General features: G+C 46.9%; 1 protein-coding gene across 1 annotated transcript in view; it reads left to right on the plus strand.

Annotated features, from left to right (window-relative positions):
- Positions 1-19,706, plus strand: part of ETV4 (ETS variant transcription factor 4) — a 125,114-nt gene that overhangs the window by 75,817 nt on the left and 29,591 nt on the right. The window contains exons 6-8 of the mRNA XM_030220966.1: positions 5,203-5,329; positions 5,881-6,042; positions 6,886-7,130. Coding sequence (XP_030076826.1) covers positions 5,203-5,329; positions 5,881-6,042; positions 6,886-7,130 — 534 coding nt within the window. The remainder of the gene's footprint in view (positions 1-5,202; positions 5,330-5,880; positions 6,043-6,885; positions 7,131-19,706) is intronic.

Raw genomic sequence — 19,706 nt, forward strand, 5'->3', positions numbered from 1 at the left:
TATCCCACATTTTCCCACCTATTTGCAGGCTCAATGTGGCTTACAGAGTTTTGTTATGACCTGTTCATTCCAGGATATCAGATATAAGTATCTGTACAATTACAATTAGTAATGTTAAGCGATAAAGTAAGGGAAAAGAGAAGGAAGGTGTTAAGCAGGATAGTGTAGAAGGTGGCCTTTAATAACTGGGTGGGTTGGTGAGGTAGTTTTGTAGTTATGGGTTCTTTTTGTAGGCCTTGTTGAAGGTTTAGTATTTGTTCCCTTTTCCTTCATCTCCTTGGTCTGGTATTTCTGTTTCCCTTCCCATTGTGCTGTACCAGCAGTTCTCTCCGTTCCCTCCAGTTCTCCTCCCCCTTCCCTCCAGCCCCCTCTTGCTCCCACATCCAGCAGCTCTCTCCCGTCCATCAAGTCCCTCCTCCTCTTCCTCCCATGTCCATCAGCTCTCACCCTTCTCTCCAGTCCCTTCTTCTTCTTCCTCCCTTGTCCAGCCCCTTTCTCCTCTCTCTCCCTTCCATCCAGATCCCCGCCTCCTTTTCCTCCCACCTCCAGCAACTCTCTCCCTTCCATTCAGATCCCGTCCCACAAGTCCGGCAGCACTATCCCTCCCCCACCCCCATCCTCACCCCACGTCCAGCAGTTCTGCCTTCCTGATCCTGCCCCAGCCCAACCCAACATCCCTCGCTGTCGCTGCCTTTTCTCCCGCGGTTCCAGGTACGGTCGTCCAGGAGCATTCAGCTTTGCTTGCGTGCCTGCCTGCCTCGGTCCTTGCAGCATTCTTTTATTTGCCCATCGCCAGCTACGCTGCCATTCACACAGGCAGCTCCGCAACCCCCCCTGCCGTGTCCATCCGGCCCTACGTAAACAGGAAGTGCATCAGAGAGGGCCAGATGCTTGTGTGAATGGAAGTGCTGCCATTGACGGGCGAAAAAAAGAGTGCTGCAGGGACCGAGGCAGTGGCGGGGAGGAGAAGAATTTCAGGGCAGGCAGGCAGGCAACGCTGAACGCTCCCGGACGGTCGTATCCGGATTCGCAGGAGAAAAGGCAGCATCAAAGAGGGGTGTTGGGTGGGCGAAAGGTTGGGAGGGAAAGTGGCTGGGACTGGGCCCGCCCATGGCTACGCCCTTGGGAATAACCCACCAAGTTCATCCAGTAAGGCAGTGGTTCCCAAACCTGGTCTTGGAGGCACCCCAACCAGACAGGTTTTCAGGATATCCACAATGACTATTCGTGAGAGATTTGCATACAGCGGAGGCAGGGCATGCAAATATCTCATGAATATTCATTGAGGGTATCTTGAAAACCTGACTGGCTGGGGTGCCTACAGCAGGGGTGTAGCCGGAACTCGACGGGAGGGGGGGGGCACAGTCCCCCCCCCCCCCCGCTGCCGCTTCACGAAGGTACCTTGACTGGTGGGGGTCCCCAAACCCCGCCAGCTGAAGCGTTTGTCCCATGCTGGTCTCACATTGCCTAACCTGTTCTGTCGCGTCATGCACGCTTGTTTTAATGAAACCATTATTTGGGGTCAACTCGAGGGAACGTAGCACCTTGAACAAACAGGAAATTACATCAAAGTGGGGCGGGCCATAGCAGAGGGAAGGTTCCGGAGCTGGTGAAGCGCTGCTGGTGCTCAGGAGGAAACTGCATTTAAAGGTAGACAAGGGTAGGGGGTGACCTGAGAGATGGGGGGGGGGGGGGGGGTGAGGGGTTGCCAGACCCAGAGATAGAAATTTGGTCACTGCAGGGAAGGCAGGCTTTTGGTGCCGTAAACCAGTGCCTCACCTGGTCCATGCCTTGAGCCAGGCTTGACCATATTTTGGTTTTCTGTGCCAGATTTACACAATCATGTAGGTCAATATAGTGGACATGGCATATCTAGTAAGTTTTTGTTTGTTTGTTTTTTTGTTTTCTGATGGGTTATTGGCATGTTCCAGCTTCCACTTAGATTCATGTGCGAACTGGAGGTGGCTACTAAGGAAAACCTTAATTTGGTAGCCAGAACACCCTGAGTCACAGTTCACTACCCAAAACTCGACAGAACCATACCAGACTGTGTATCTTGCATCCTGTTTTACAGAGCTAGGATGGCATCGGGTTGAGATGGGGGGAGGCAGTGGTTGTACTTCAGGACTGAATTGCATTGCATCACTCCCCAGAAATGAAAGCAGCTCTGTTACATCATTAGTGGGAAAGTGTTAGGCGTTGCCTGTCATCAGGGACTTTTGCTAAGAAAGATGAGTCATTGTGGGGGGGAAGCAGTACATTAGTGAACAATGTCAGTGGCACTGAGATCTCTCAGGACACAGTGATTACTAATACAAGCGGAACAAAGAGAAGATGTTTTCCAGGTTCTGTGGGACCTGGATAGCAGTGGTATGCAGTAGAGAATGACAATGGGAGGGGGACAGAGCCCACTGGGACGGGGACAAACTTTCTACTTTGAAGCCTGTTAATGAACTGGACTGTTACTTATGTTTGTTTGCAGATGACAATATTTTTATTTTTTGGAAAAACAAGCCAACATGGTGGCCATAGCTAGCAAAATTTGCATGGGGGATCCTGTGCATCCCGCTACCAGCACCTCTTCTGTTGCAGGAGGATTGTGGAAGACAGGAGAGCTAGACTGAATCCTGAGATTGTTGATGACTTCTTATTCGTCCACAGATTAAAACATCTCCCCTCTAGGGTATACAGAACGGGTTGTATTTTGTACCCCTGGGTAACAGGGTGGATTAGGATTCTTTGGGGTACTAGAAGTCGGCTATTGGGGTTGGAAGGGTAGAGGGTGGTGGTGATGGGAGGGTTTATAATAGCTGCTAGTTATTGTTTTTCTATTTGTAATTTATACATAACAATTGCATAGCATATTCCTTTTTATACTTCAATAAAAAGATTTAAATATAAAATCATAAGTGGTCGAGGCTTCTGCAGATGAGAACAGAGGGATGGAGACAAGGCATGCGAGGATGAGACGGAGACGGGGCCTGCGGGGATGGGGTAGGGATGGAGATATAGTAGATGACGGCAGAAAAAGACCTGCACGGTCCATCCAGTCTGCCCAACAAGATAAACTCATATGTGCTACTTTTTGTGTATACCCTACTTTGTACCTGTCCTCTTCAGGGCACAGACCGTATAAGTCTGTCCAGCACTATCCCCGCCTCCCAACCACCACTCCCGCCTCCCACCACCGGCTCTGGCACAGACTGTATAAGTCTGCTCAGCACTATCCCCGCCTCCCAACCACCATATAGTAACACAGTAACATAGCAGATGACAGCAGTCAAAGACCCGCACGGTCCATCCAGCCCGCCCAACAAGATGAACTCATTTTACACCTCAGTGGGTGGCAGTAAGGGCTCCCTGCCGCATGGCCATGTGGTAAGAGTTACCTCACCACATAGCCAATTTTTGGAACCCATGGAGACGGGGCGGGGACACATTTTGTCCACGTGTCATTCTGTAGTGTGCAGATTGTAAGCTCTGTAGAGCATGGACTGTCTCTTCATGTTGAAATGTACAGCGCTGTGTACGTCTAGTAGCACTATAGAAACATTAAGTAGTAGTAGTCCATATTTCAGGTGGATCACAGAAAAGAAAACTTTCTGAGAAGTTCCTAGAGAAGAGGACATTTCTCCGGCAGTTATTTTCTGTTCCTCGGCTGCTGGAGAGGTAGCACATCCAGCGACTTCAATTAAGTGTTAATTAAGGTGTGGGGAAGTAGAATACTTGCATAGGTTGCTGAATCAGCTTCAAAGAGCTTGTTTAAAAAATGCCTCTTAGATTCAAAACTATATAAAGAGGAGTACATAAGTATTACCATACTGGGAAAGACCAAAGGTCCATCAAGCCCTGCATCCTGTTTCCAACATTGGCCAATCCAGGTCACACCTGGCAAGATCCCAAAAAAGTACAAAACATTTTTACTGCTTATCCCAGAAATAGTGGATTTTCCCCAAGTCCATTTAATAATGGTCTATGGACTTTTCCTTTAGGAAGCCGTCCAAACCTTTTTTAAACTCCGCTAAGCTAACCGCCTTTACCACATTCTCTGGCAACGAATTCCAGAGTTTAATTACACGTTGAGTGAAGAAACATTTTCTCAGATTCACAGTATAAAATGTTTTATACTTTTTTGGGATCTTGCCAGGTATTTATGACCTGGATTGGCCACTGTTGGAAACAGGATGCTGGGCTTGATGGACCTTTTGTCTTTCCCAGTATGGCAATACTTATGTAAGGCAATACCTAGAATGATCAGCCTCTGCCTTGTTTTCTGCCTGCTTTCTTTCATTTTAATTAAATCTGGTTAATTTAGAGCTGAAACTGCACATAAGTGTGTATGTATTTTAGAAAACTCTTAAAGAACAGAATAAAATTTTCCTGATAGTCATTTAATCGGTAAAAGATTAATGTTATGCCAGAGTCTAGCTTGCGCTTTCTAGCATAGTAGATGATGGCAGATAAAGACCTGAATGGTCCATCCAGTCTTCCTAACGGGTCGCACTCATGAGTTCATGATTAAACCAACAATGAATGTGGTGTAAAAATATTTCACCCTGGCTTCATTGCCGTTTTCAGGGCACTGTCCTTAACATTCCAACTGCTGGAGTTACCATCGAAACCCTCCAGCCCATCCTAACCTGTCTTGCCATATAGGGGACAGAGAAAAAAGATCTTTGTTTGATTCTACCATTCTTTAAGTCTAGGACTGACCAGATCCTGTCCTTGAGTGGACATTCCTAGTGAGTATTCATGTAGTATTTTTGCATGTAGTGACTTGTCTACTGCCTGACTCCATTATTTTGTGGATCCCAAAGTCATGGACTGTTTGCACCCACTCCAGAAATGTTGTTGATCTGGAGTGTTGCTTAGGTCATAAGATTCAAATGTGTCCTCTCAAGGCCCATTGTAAAACATCACTTATCTGGGCCTTCAAACTGCAGGCCCTCCAAAGAGGTGTTCAAACTCTATCTCATTGTGGGTCTTTTCAATAAAGCATGGTTTTGATGTTCGAACCACAAATGTTCCCACTGAAGAGAGAGTCTGTGGGGCTGAACAAGAACATTTCATTTCATTGCTGTCTAAGCAGAGTAACTGGGATGCTGATGAAGGAAAATGCCACTGAAGGCTGCAGAGGCTGTCTGTGTGTCACATCAAGAAGTGTTAACGAGCCATATTTATTTATTTTTTTTTTCTTTCCAGTAGTTTTCCACAGCCCTCCAGTCAAAATTAAAAAGGAACAGCGGAGTCCCTGTTTGGATCAGGCCTTGTCCTGCAGCCTCAAGCAGCAGTTCCAGTATCGCAATGGCGAGCAGTGCCTTTATACTAGGTATGACCATTTCAAAGGGAGTCTGAGAGAAAATGCAAGGCCTATACAGCCTTCAGAAGGTGTCCTGCCCCAACAGGCCAGTTAACTTGAGTAGCATCTAGGCCTGAGCGATCGTTCAGAAATCAGTTACAAACACATCAGGAATGACTCTGAACTATTTCTCAGGCTTAGGGGCTGCTCAAATTTATCTAGGCCCACTTGAGCTGATGCCTTGTTAAGGCTGCTTAGACCTTGAGATACAGTTGGCAACCGCCTGGGAATCGGTGTGTTTATGTAGTTGAGTCTCCCAAAACAGTCATTCCATGACTTGGAACAGGACTGATGCCAAATTAATACCTCGTTTTTTGTATTGAAAATTGGTGTGAATTGGTAAATAAGAATTCTTAGCTTACTTTCAGGCCACGTGTAACTGCCTCTCACTTCAATTCAGCAAATAAGTTGTCATATTTGGTAAGAGTATTACTATGTGCTGAATATTTGCATTTTGTTATACAGATGAATTTTACGAAATACATAAAGGTTGTATTATTTTTCTGTGTTGATGTCTGCAGTGCCTACGATCAAAACAGACAAGCTGGAATCAAGTCACCAACTCAGGGGGCATCACAGATGTCCCCCCTTCAACACTTCTCCAGACAGGACCGGAGCTTCATGAGTCCTCAGGGATCATCCTCCCAGTCTCTTCCTACACGAGATTACCTCATGGAACACGGGTAGCGGGCCATGTGCAAGGGAAATTGGGGGGGGGGGGGGGGGGGGGGGGGGAGGGTTGACAGTGGGCAGAGAGAGAGTCTGCTTCCTCTCTCGTAGAAGCAGACATGCCATGCTTCTCATTTCCAGGAGAGAGCGAGTATAAGCCAGTCCTGGATTTCTGAGAACCCTATCTTGGTGCATTATGGGTTCTGCAGCACGGATTTTAATAGGCAGAAGTAGTTACTAGAAATCCCACACTGCTTTGGGTTGCAAATTCAAAACGAAAATTGGCCAAAAGGTTTAGGGACCCTTTTACTAAACCGCATTAAGCGTCTACGTGTGCGAAAATGGAGTTACTACCCACCTACCACGTGGCTGTTGTGGTACTTTCATTTGTGGTGCGCATCCGATATTCACGTCTGAAAAATAGTTTTCTGACGCATGTATTGGGCGTATGCCAAGTGGCATTTGACGCTCATAGGTCATGACTGCCAGGTTACCGTGTGAGGCTTTACCACTAGGTCAATGGCTGGCGGTAAAGACTCAGACCCAAAATGGACACGCAGTAATTTTCATTTTGCCACACGTCCATTTTTGGCAGTAATTTTGTAAAAAGAACTTTTTATAGGTGTGCTGAAAAATGATTCTGTGCGCGCCCAAAACACACATCCACCTTAGTAAAAGGACCCTTTAATTCCTAAAACTACATGTGGCAGTCCTATAGAAGGCCAGTACTGTGCTTGTTATTTTAATGATGGGAAAAAATGTGGCCAAAATCTGGGGATCTCATGGAGACAAAACTGATTTTATAGCTCAAGAGAAACTTGTTTCCTTTGGTGATTCAATTTTCCTTTTAATTCCAGATACCAGCAGCCTGTGGAGATGTGCCATTCATTTCCTTCCTCTCAGGGCATGAGTCGGGAATCGCCAGTCCCTTACCAGCGCCAGGTGTCAGAACCTCATCCTCCTTACCCACAACAAGGCTTTAAACAGGAATATCATGACCCACTGTATGAGCCGGCAAACCAAATGAACGCCAACAGAGGTCACACATACCCAGCCAACATGTTGATCAAACAAGAGCAGACTGACTATGCATATGACTCAGGTATGACCTATAGAACTCTAATGTTTATGTGCTTTATATATGACTAGTAAAAAAGGCCCGTTTCTGCCTGTCATGAAACGGGTGCTAGCGGGCACGGGACTCCCTTCCCCTCTCCTTACGCTAGTATCCCTGGTGGTGTAGAGGTACCTGTTCGCTCAGGGCAGGAAAGAAAGAGCTCCCTCTTTCCTGCCCGGAGCGCTGCTGGTAGCTGCCCTGCTGCATCCTGTGCGAGTCCGGCTCTCGGCGTTTCAAAATGGCCGCCGAGAGTTGAAGTCTCACGAGGCTGCTTCAACTCTCAGCGGCCATTTTGAAATGCAGAGAGCCCGACTCACAGAGGATGCAGCAGGGCAGCTAGCAGCAGCGCTCCGGGCAGGAAAGCGGGGGCTCTTTCTTTCCTGCCCCGAGCGAACAGGTGCCTCTAGGCCACCAGGGATAGTAGCGTAAGGGGAGGGGAGGTGATGGGTGGAAGAGGGAGCAACCGGGAGCGGGGTGCTAGCGTTAAAGGGGCGGGGTGATGGCGCAAAAGGGGGGGGTGATGGGCACGCCCTCAGCGGCTGCGATTCGTTGGAAGGGGAGGAGTAGGGAAACACGTGTTTCATTTGCGTGGTTGTGTACATGTTCCGACCTCAACGTCATCATGTGTGATGCGAGGGCGGGGCATGGAGACATGGTGAGTGTTCTGGCTTCACCACCATGAACTTACGAACCGGTGTCTGAGTGCCTGCAGTGACGTCAGTGTCCTCAGAACGTTGAGGGTGCGTTTTATTATAGTAGATGTTTGATTGCCCTATATTCCTTGTGGAACATTGGGACTCGGTTTAATGTTTGTGGCCAACCCAACTACTCATTTTCAGCATGTTCAGAAAGATTAGGCATGAGACGTGTTAGGATGGAACTTGTTTGCGAATATATCTTGCACACATTCATTAAATAGTCTGGAAAAATTCATGGGCTAAATGGTTCCTGAGGCCCAGTTTAAGATCCACTGGTGTAGATGAGCATTTTCAACTGGTTGTAAAAAGCATTTTCGGAAGAGAATATGTGGTCTTGCTTCCCGAATCTATGTCAATGGTTTCAAGCACATAGATATTGCAGATATACGGTCTAGGGGTACTTTTGCATCTGTGAACCTAACTTTTAAATTGTACCCAGAATAGTGCTAAAGACCCTAGAACAGATCTCTCCCGAACAACTGGGCCTCATGATAGCATTGTCAGGAAAGTTTTCATTTTTGTTAAGAAAATATTAGGCCATCCCCAGTACAATAAAACTATGGGGCCAAATTTGATTAACCCTAGAAAATGCAAGGTATGTAGGTATGGTATCTCCTTATCCATTGTCTTCTACCATTCATTTGCACTGTTTTGTACAGAGGGAACATGCCTGGGCCTGATGGGTATTCTTCAGTCTTATAAATCAAAAGAACTGAAGCTTCACAGTGAGGATCTGCCTGAATTGGTTAAAATGGCAGCACTTTGATGTGTTTTCATATTTCGATAGGTTAGAAGGCTGGGCACGTGGAATCAAAGCTTGCACTTGAGCTGTTTTCTTGACTGATATCCCATGCTGTTTGTTCCTTTTTTGGGGGGGGGGGGGGGGAGTCAGTATGGGAAGCAGATAAAGAAATGTTTAAAGTATAGAATGGAATTTCATGACGCCTGAGGAATTTTGTTTGGTTGTTTTTTTTACTGCTTTTAGGCCTTCTAAAATGTCCTGTCTTGCAGGGCTATGTATGCACCATCACTGGAGTGTAGCCTAGTGGTTAGTACAGTGGGCTGAGAACCAGAGGAACCGGGTTCAGTTCCCATTGCAGCTTCTTGTGAGTCAGAACAAGCCTCTAGTGCTCCACGTACAAAATCAGTACAGTATATGATACATAAACGACTACTTTGATTATAAGCTGAAAAAGGTATATCAAATCCCATCCTCTAAAGACACAGATGATTAATCTTATGAACATACACAGTATTAACGCATCAGCAGGATCTGACAGTGCCAGAGTGGTTGCAAAGGTAAAGGGTGGAAAGCTTTGCTAGTCTGCCTTTGTTGTGTGAGCCGTCTGGATTGCCTTCACGGAGCTCGAAGGGTGCTCTGTTCTCTGCATCCAAAGATCTAATGGAGACTAGGTGTAGTGTGTTCTTTGCAAGTCTCTTATTGGCCACCTTAAGTAGCTGTGAGGTGGAGTACTTAGTACTGTATATCTCTTGGCCATAGAGTGAATGGAGATGAGGGAAATAATCCGGTTAGCAATAATTTTCTGTGTTGGCTGCCTTTGGACATGATAAATGAACTCCATCGTAGCTTGCAAAATCACAGTAAACCTTTTTAAAACCTGCCCACAGTCAGCAAAATTGACACTCTGAAAGCAACTGCAAATCATGTTGTCACACATACATCCTTTCACTCTAAAGCCAATCCATCAGTCACAGAGAAGCTCCATGGAGATAAATTCCGAATGTCGGCGTTGACTGGAGGAGGAATGATGTCCTTTCTCTTTAAAATAAGACTACGTCTGCCTCATCTGGGAAAATTTAGGTGACCAGCTCTGCAATTGCAGCAGAAAAAATGAAATGATGAGAAAGGTGGGACACTTGATTCATTCATTCTGTTATATACAGGCAGCATTCTAAACTCAGGCATGTGTTCATAATAAAATGTTCACGCCTTCATTCTTAATTATTTAGTACTAGTAAAAAAAAAAAGGCCCGTTTCTGGAGCCAATGAAACAGGCGCTAGCAAGGCTTTCCTCTGACCCCCCACCCAACACACCTTCGTTGTTAGTGACGCCATTGTGCCGCCGTGGTCGCCGTCGATGTGTGACTCTGGCCCCCCCACCCAACGCACCTTCGTCGTCAGTGACGCCATTGCGCCGCCCTGGCCGCTGTCGATGTGAGTGAATTGCTCCGCCCTCAACGTCATAACGTTTGACGCGAGGGCGGGGCCCCGAGACTGTGTTTTTCGTGGCTTCAGAGCTTCGAACTTATGAACCTTGGCTTCAGTGACATCAGACAATAGAACGTTGAGGGTGAGTTTTATATATATATATATATATAGATAATGCAGAAGAAACAACCTTGTATTAGGATACAATATGAGAGGAATAAGACTAACAAAGCCATTAGTAGGATTATCTAACTTTAGTCGTTTGAACCGAGGCAAAGGGACTTGCCCAGAGCCACTGAAAGTTGGAGGGGGTGGGGAGGAAGAGCTCAAACTTATGCATCACGATTTCTGCTCATCCAAGGCTAGAATTCTAACACTAGGCCACACCTTCTATATATGGATGTTAACCTTTTCAAAAAATATTTGAGTAACCTTTATTAATGTTTACTTACACTGACTCTGCAGGTACTTCTGTTAGGCGGGATACTGGGCTATATGAACCATTGGTCTGACCCAGTATGGCTGTTCTTATGACAATACAACTTGAGGGAATTAGCAATACAGGGAGGCAATGGCATAGCTAGGACTGAATGGGCCCCTGGTGGAAAAATTAAGATGGGCTCCCCTAGAACACCACATCTCTCAAAATGGCAGGAACTTGGGAGGAGGAGGAAGCTTCAGATCTCCAGCAAAACAAACCTGATATAGTAATAGGAACAGAAACTGAAATGCACAACATCAGAGATGGACATTTCCCAAAGCTGACGTATTACATTTTTTTTCAGGCCTCATCGTTTGGTCAGATGATAATTGATTTCTCAGTTAACAGAAAAACCCACCAAAGTTGATCGTCTTACAACCTATTTCTGTGATAAGGTGCCAAGTTCCCTGGGCTTTTCCCTTCTGTTGCCCCCTCTACTCCTGGTTCCCCCTCTTCTAATTCTTTTACATTTATTCACGCATCTCAGTGGACCACTTTTTTCTCTTCCTTCCCTGACAGTACTCTGCAAATCATTTTCTAACATGAGCCTGACAACTTGTCTTGACCCGTTTCCTTCCCCATGGCTGAAATTGTCTATTCATGGCCTTTGGTTCTCCCTTTGCCCAGTTCTTCGAATTACGAATCCATTTGACATTTGGCCTTCTTTTTTTTCTAGCTCCCAGTTTATGGAATTCCTTACCCCTAACCAGTACGTGGTTTATCCATTTTTCTCTCTTTAGGAAAGCTTTACAACTCTACTTCTTTGACCAGGTTTTCTCTCCTCCTTAATGCCACTCGGGGCAATGGAGTAACAGGTTGTTTTTTGTTTGTTTTTTTATGCCTAGTGCACCGTGATTGTATTTTATGTTTTGTTTTGGTATGATTGATCTTTTTGTATCTGTGTTTGTCTTGTTTAAAATGGTGTTTTTCTATTTCTGTACATAAGTAATGCCACACTGGGAAAAAACCAAGGGTCCAGCGAGCGCAGCATCCTGTCCACGACAGCGGCCAATCCAGGCCAAGGGCACCTGGCAAGCTTCCCAAACGTACAAACATTCTATACATGTTATTCCCGGAATTGTGGATTTTTCCAAGTCCGTTTAGTAGTGGTTTATGGACTTGTTCTTTAGGAAACCGTCCAACCCCTTTTTAAACTCTGCCAAGCTAACCGCCTTCACCACTTTCTCCGGCAACGAACTCCAGAGTTTAATTACGCGTTGGGTGAAGAAAAATTTTCTCCGATTTGTTTTAAGTTTACTACACTGTAGTTTCATCGCATGCCCCCTAGTCCTAGTATTTTTGCAAAGCGTGAACAGACGCTTCACATCCACCTGTTCCACTCCACTCATTATTTTATATACCTGTATCATGTCTCCCCTCTGTGTGGTATATCAAAGTTCTTTTTAAACAGTTACAATTAAATTCAGAAAAAATACAGTCTCTACCTTTTTGTTTGAGCATTGCTTTGATCCCAGTGTGTTTCTCCTGCTTTTCTTTTTTGCTTAACTCTCATTCCAGGGTTTCCTGTTCTTTTTGACATTTATTCTCTATCTTCCCTATGCTTCCTTATCTGTCTTGTCCAGCATCTCCCGTCTATGTCCCTATCCCTATTCTCCTCCTGTGTCCAATATGGTGCCTTTGTGTCCCCTGTCCCTTTTGTTCCGTTCATACCCAGCATCTTTTCTGTGTTGTCTCCCATGTCCAGCTTCTCCCCTTTCCCTTCCTCCTGCTCCCTTCCCTCCTCAACCTGTGACTGGCATCTCTCGCATCTCGACCCTGTCTCTCCTTGTGATATAGCATCTCTGTCTCTCACCATTCTTCTAACATTTCGTCCCGAGTGCGTGTCTGTCTCCCCTTTGTCTCCCCCCCCCCCCCCCCCCATGGTTCCACAGCAGGTGGTTTGCAGAGGCAGAGATGAACATAAGAAAAACCATACTGGGTCAGACTAATGGTCCATATAGCCCAGTACCCTGTTTCCAACAATGGCCAAGCCAGGTCACAAGTACCTAGCAAAAACCCAGATCATGGCAACATTCCATGCTACAAATCCAAGGGCAAGCAGTTGCTTCCCATGTCTGTCTCAATAGCAGACTATGGACTTTTCCTCCAGGAACTTGTCCAAACCTTTTTTTAAACCCAGATACACTAACAGGAAAAACACAAATGAACTCGCCAACTACCACCCAGTAGCATCTATCCCACTAGCGGTCAAACTGATGGAAAGTATGATGACAAAGCAACTCACTGATTACATACACAAATTCTCAATACTACATGAATCACAATCAGGATTTCGCTCCCACCATAGCACCAAAACAGTGCTAACCACCCTCCTGGCCAAATTCAAGCAGGAAATAGCAACAGGCAAAAGCATACTTCTCCAATTCGACATGGTAAAACATAACATACTACTAAGACTCCTAGACTACTTAGGGATTAGTGGAAACATACTCAGTTGGATCAAGGGTTTCCTAACCTCCAGAACATACCAAGTGAAATCGAACTCAAATATGTCATCACCGTGGAAAGCAGACTGCGGAGTACCTAAAGGGTCACCACTATCACTTTTCAACCTGATGATGACCCCATTAGCCAAATCTTTTTCCACCCAGGGCCTCAACCCATTCATCTATGCAGACGACGTTACAATATACATCCCGTTCAAACATGATCTGACAGAAATCACCAACGAAATCAACCTCAACTTGGACAGCATGAACTCATGAATGCATTCCAATTTAAACTCAATACAGAAAAAACACACTCTCTCATCCCAATATAATATGAACATACCTACAAACTTAGTCACCCCAGACCACACCCTCCCTATTTCAGAAGGTCTGAAAATCCTCAGTGACATAATTGACTCGAGAGCCAAGTTAACTCCATAATCAAGAAAATGTTCCACTCAATGTGGAAATTCAAACGCGTGAGTTTGAGGGCAACATTCCATAACCTAATACAATCAATGGTACTAAGCTATGCAGACTACTGCAATGGAATTTATGCGGGATGCAAAGGGCAACTCATAAACTACAGACTGCTCAAAACACAGCAGCCAGGCTTATATTTGGAAAATCGTGATTCGAAAGTGCCAAACCCCTCCGAGAAACTGCACTGGCTCCCAATTAAAGAACGTATAACTTTCAAAATCTGCACCCTGGTCCACAAAATTATCTATGGCGAAGCCCGTGGATATATGACGGACCTTATAGACCTGCCAACCAGAAACACAATCAGACCATTACGAACATACTTAAATCTTCACTACCCTAGCTGGAAGGGACTCAAGTACAAATCAATTTACGGATCCAGCTTCTATATAAGCACGCAACTGTGGAATGCACTACCGAAAGCCATAAAAACAACCTACAACCACCTTAGCTTCCGGAAATCACTAAAGACCATCCTGTTCGAAAAGGCATACCCTACTGACCCAACTTAAGTGCCTGAACCCAGCACCACAACAAAACCAAAGCCCGTAATGAACACTTTATAACTCTTCTTCTCTATGTGTAACACATGAACCTCTTTGATAATAACATCACTTTGTATTTGTTTCATCATTGAAGGCGACTAACGCCTCATGGTACTATGTAAGCCACATTGAGCCTGCAAATAGGTGGGGAAATGTGGGGTACAAATGTAACAAATAAATAATAACAGCTGTTATTTCGTCCTCCGGCAAAGAGTTCCAGAGCGTAACTATTCCTTGAGTAGCCCCTAGTCTTTGTACTTTTTAGAATTATTAAAAAACTAGTAAAAAAGGCCCGTTTCTGACACAAATGAAACGGGCGCTAGCAAGGTTTTCCTCGGAGTGTGTATGTTTGGGAAAGTGTATGTGAGAGTGACTGTGTGAGAGACAGAGTGAAAGTGTGTGTGTGAGAGAGAGAGAGTGAGTCTGGGTGTGAGTGTGTTTGTGAGAGAGTGTGTGTGTGAGAGAGAGAGTGAGTCTGGGTGTGAGTGTGTGTGTGTGTGTGTGTGAATGAGAGTGTGTGCAAGTGTGTATGTGAGACACAGTGTGAGAGAGAGTGTGTGTGCGAGAGAGTGTGTGTGAGACACAGATTCTCTGTGAGAGTGAGTGTATGAGACCAAGCGAGTGTGTGAGTGACTGTGTGGCACATAGAGAGTGAATGTGATACAGTGTGAGACAGAGTGTGTGAGAGTGAGAGTCAGAAAGACATTGTATATGAGAGAGAGAGTGTGAGCCCTGCCCTCCCAATCCATGCCCATCTGTCCCCTGCCCCCTCCATTCATCCTTTTCCAGCAATTCCCCTCTCTCCCTGAGCCATGCCCTCCCAATCCATGCCCATCCATGCTCCTCTGTCACCTGCCCCCTCCATTCATCCCTATCCAGCAATTCCCCTCGCTCCCTGAGCCCTGCCCTCCCAATCCATGCCCATCCATGCTCCTCTGTCACCTGCCCCCTCTATTCATCCCTATCCAGCAATTCCCCTCTCTCCCTGAGCCCTGCCCTGCAATCCATATCCATCCATGCCCATCTGTCCCCTCCATTCATCCCTATCCAGCAATTTCCCTCTCTCCCTGAGCCCTGCCCTCCCAATCCATGCCCATCCATGCTCCTCTGTCACCTGCCCCCTCCATTCATCCCTATCCAGCAATTCCCCTCGCTCCCTGAGCCCTGCAATCCATATCCATCCATGCCCATCTGTCCCCTCCATTCATCCCTATCCAGCAATTCCCCTCTCTCCCTGAGCCCTGCCCTCCCAATCCATGCCCATCCATGCTCCTCTGTCCCCTGCCCCCTCCATTCATCCCTTTCCAGCAATTCCCCTCTCTCCCTGAGCCCTGCCCTGCCAATCCATATCCATCCATGCTCCTCTGTCACCTGCCCCCTCCATTCATCCCTATCCAGCAATTCCCCTCTCTCCCTGAGCCCTGCCCTCCCAATCCATATCCATCCATGCTCCTCTGTCCCCTGCCCCCTCCATTCATCCTTTTCCAGCAATTCCCCTCTCTCCCTTCCATGACCCCCCCTCGCATCCATGCTCCTCTCTCTCCCATGTCCCAGCCTGGCCCGCCCTCTTCTCCCCCCCCCCCCCCCCCCCCCTTCGCATCCATGCTGTCGTTTCTCCCCTGCCCTCCCGCTCCCATTGTTCAACTTTACTGCCCACCCTCTTCTCTCCCCCCAACATCCCTTTTTTTTTTTTTTTTCTTTTTTAATTTACCTCCGTGGCGGTTCCGGCAGCGTCAGGGAAGGAGGCGGCGCTCCCGACGTCTAGCCTTCCCTTCGCTGTGTTCCACCTTCTTCTGACGTCATCCTTGACGTCAGAAGAAGGCGGAACACAGCGAAGGGAAGGCTAGAGACGTCGGAAGCGCCGCCTCCTTCCCTGACGCTACGCTGCCTGAACCGCCACCACGGAGGTAAATCCGTTTGTTTGTTTGTTTTTCCGCCCTCGACGTCATGACTTTTGACGCAAGGGCGGGGCAGAGACGGCTGGCTGGCTGGCTGGCTTCACACCATGAATCCACGAACCCTACAGCCAGGGAGTGTTTGAGTGACTTCAGAACGTTGTCTTCAGAACGTTGACGGTGCGTTTTATTATATTAGATTGATTCACTTACTCATTCTACACCACTCAGGATTTTGTAGACCCAATCACATCTCCCCTCATCCTTCTCTTTTCCAAGCTGAAGAGCCCTAACCTTTTTAATCTTTCCTCATATGAGAGGAGTTCCATCACCTGAAAATAGGCTGCTTCTAGCCAGATCTGTTGCCCATAGGAAAGTTACATCAGAGTAGATGGAACGTGGCAGAGGAAAGATCGTGGTGGATCTGCCCAAGTGAGCCTGTTTTCATTGCTGCCTCTGCCAGTCACGCTCTGAGAGTTTGGAGGACAAGAGAGAGATGCTGGATCCGGGGAGGGGTGGGGGGAAGAGGAAAAAAGACTGATAGAAGTCCTGTTGGTTCAACAGGAGGCTGGACTTCCTGAATGGTAGCTATGCCACTGCCAGTACAGCAACTCTTATGTACTCCTGGAGCAATTCTGCACAACTGTGCAATGCAAAATTTGCAAATTCCTCATCTGGACAGAATTCAGTGCAGGAAGCAGCTCCGTAGCACATCACAGCTTGGTTTTCCTTTCTGTCTTCCTACTGTGATGAAGACAGGGCCATGTCCTCTACTATCTTGGACCCAACTGTTTAAACCATGTAGCTGTATGGAGGTCCACACGGTTCAAAGGAACAATTGGGCCTAGGACAGCAAAGGAGACCGAGCACAACCTGATGTGCAGCTGTGCACTACTTCCTCTTGCCATTCCAGCTGAGGGGTTGGAGAAAGGTGTGGGACAGCTGAGGGGGGGCAGAGAAAGATAGGGTAATGTGTGTGCCATTGAGGGGAAGAGGAATGTGAGGTGGGGGGTTTGTGTTTGAAGAGACCTCACGGACAGAACTGAGGGCTTGGTGGGAGTTAAAGGGAGAACAGGGGAGGGGGGAGTGCACGGTGAATGCTGAGGGGTGAGAACAGAGGACCGTGGAAGACAGTGCTACTAGAGGGTGGTGAACAAATGAATAAACAGGTTTGGGCAGGAGGACGGGAATGGGAGGTATTTACCTTAGAGAAGGAGCAGAGAAACTGGGGGTTGAACTTTTTCTGGGGAGAGGAAGGAATAAAAGCTAAGAGAGCTGAAGACCTACTCCTTACTGGCCTCCCACTTAGCCATCTATCCCCCCTTCAATCCGTCCAGAACTCTGCTGCACGTCTTATATTCTGCCTGAACCGATATACTCATATCACCCCTCTCCTCAGGTCACTTCACTGGCTTCCAATCAGATACCGCATTCAGTTCAAGCTTCTCCTTCTTACCTACAAATGCATTCAGTCTGCTGCCCCTCACTACCTCTCTACCCTCATCTCCCCTTACGTTCCCGCCCGTAACCTCCGCTCACAGGACAAATCCCTTCTCTCGGTACCCTTCTCCACCACTGCCAACTCCAGGCTCCGCCCATTCTGCCTCGCCTCACCCTATGCTTGGAATCAACTTCCTGAGCCCTTACGCCAAGCCCCCTCCCTACCCATCTTCAAATCCTTGCTCAAAGCCCACCTCTTCAATGTTGCTTTTGGCACCTAACCTTTATACCTTTCAGGAAATCTACACTGCACCTATTTGACTGACTGTACATTTGTCCTTTAGATTGTAAGCTCCTTTGAGCAGGGACTGTCCTTCTATGTTAAATTGTACAGTGCTGCGTAACCCTAGTAGCGCTTTAGAAATGTCAAGTAATAGTAAGACGGTGGAACCTGAGGAGGGAAACAAATGCAGTGGCGATGGTGGGGGCAGGAGGAGCCCTTACAAAGGGGGGGGGGGGGGGGGTTCTGTACAAGAAATAAGATGTGTGCTGAATTTCTCCAAGAGTAGTTTCAAAAAGAGCTTGGAAGCTATTTTCTTGTCTCTTTTTTTTCAAAGAAGCAAGAGAGTCCGTCCCGTGGACTTGATCCTAGTATTCTGGCCTAAGCTGTGAGGAAATGTGGGTTCAGCTTCTAGAGCTTGCTCATTAGGCTGGTTGGACTTGGGAGGCTGCAGAGGCTGTGTTAGCCCCCTGAGAGGAAAGGGGCGAGGAAGACTCGGCCATTGCTCAGCAGTGACACCTGCAGGCAGGCTGAGTGTGGACTGGTGTCAGGTCTGTGTTTCTGAAGCAGAAGGCTGCCACTTTGATTACTGGATGGATGAAGGGGGACGAGAGAAATTTAAAACCTGGTAGGTAAGCTACAAATGCCGACTTGTGTCATAGTTCCAGTTTGGGGTGCAACCCAATTGGGCTGTAACTGCCAGAGTGGAGGAGTGGCCTAGTGGTTAGGGTGGTGGGCTGTGGTCCTGGGGAACTGAGGAACGGAGTTCGATTCCCACTTCAGTCACTTAACCCTCCATTGCCTACCGCATTGAGCCTGCCATGAGTGGGAAAGCGCGGGGTACAAATGTAACAAAAAAAAAAAAAAAATTTAAAAGTATACAAAAATCTACTAAAATTATAAATCTGTCAGTGCTTCTCTTTTCCTCCTCCAAGTGGCTTCTTATTCTGTAGCCTTCATAGATTTGAAAGAAAATTTCAAAGCATTTTACTGCAGCTTTGAAGATTCCATTATGTGACCTTGAACTGCTCATCCCTCTCCTCAAGCATATCCAAGCCCCCCTCCCCCGGCTGCCTTCCCCACTGAAGAAAGCGGCAGGAATTTCATTCACAAAATGGAGGACACAAGAAAGACTAGAAGTCCCTGTTGGGCTGGCCGGGGTGTACTCTTTCACTGCACAGAGGTAGCTGAGATCATCGCCCTCCTCCCCCCCCCCCTCCCGTTCTGTAAGGTGAGCTGATGTGATGCCACACTGTCATTACCATTGCCTGCAGCCCACAGGGACCTTGAATGGAATCTTACATACAGAGGCTATGATCTCGCAGCGTCTTTGTCACAATGCCCTTCCCCTTGAGTGTTGTCCATGTGCATGCACCATGAATCTCTATAATAATATCCTGCTAGTCTAAGGCTGCCAGCTGGATCCAGATTAGCAGGACAGAATTGGTCCAGTCTTGGGTTTACCCTGTTGCATGCAGGGACTTGTAGTTTCTGATTTCCCCATTGCAGTCCCTAAAAAAAACAAGACTACAGGACTGGATCAACCCTGTCCTTCAAATCTGGATCCAGCTGGCAGCCTTCGACTTTTTCTGGGGAGAAGAAAGAATAAAAAAGCAAGAGAGCTGGAGAAGGTGGAACCTTCAATAAGTCAAATCGTCATTATGAATGCAAGTCTTAGAAGAAATGAACGATGCTTATGTTCTTACAAATGAAGGTAACGAGGAGGACATAGGAAGTGATGAGAGAGGAGAGGTAGTGTGGAGCTGCAGAGAGTGAATGCGTGTGTTGATAAGAGGAAATAGTTTGCTTTGAATGTGGGGGCAGTTAAAGAGCCAATGTACAGTAACGAAAAGAGGGATACTTAAGTCTAGATGCTGGAGAACAAAAAGTCTTGCAGCTGAATTTCAATGAAGCTGGAGTGGAGAACATAGTAGATGACGGCAGAAAAAGACCTGCACGGTCCATCCAGTCTGCCCAACAAGATAACTCATATTTGCTGCTTTTTGTGTATACCCTACTTTGATTGTATCTGTGCTCTTCAGGGCACAGATCGTATAAGTCTGCCCAGCACTATCCCCACCTCCCAACCACCAGCCCTGCCTCTCAACCACCGGCTCTG

The sequence above is a fragment of the Microcaecilia unicolor genome, chromosome 12 (genome assembly GCF_901765095.1).
Source record: "Microcaecilia unicolor chromosome 12, aMicUni1.1, whole genome shotgun sequence".
Lineage (NCBI taxonomy): Eukaryota > Metazoa > Chordata > Amphibia > Gymnophiona > Siphonopidae > Microcaecilia > Microcaecilia unicolor.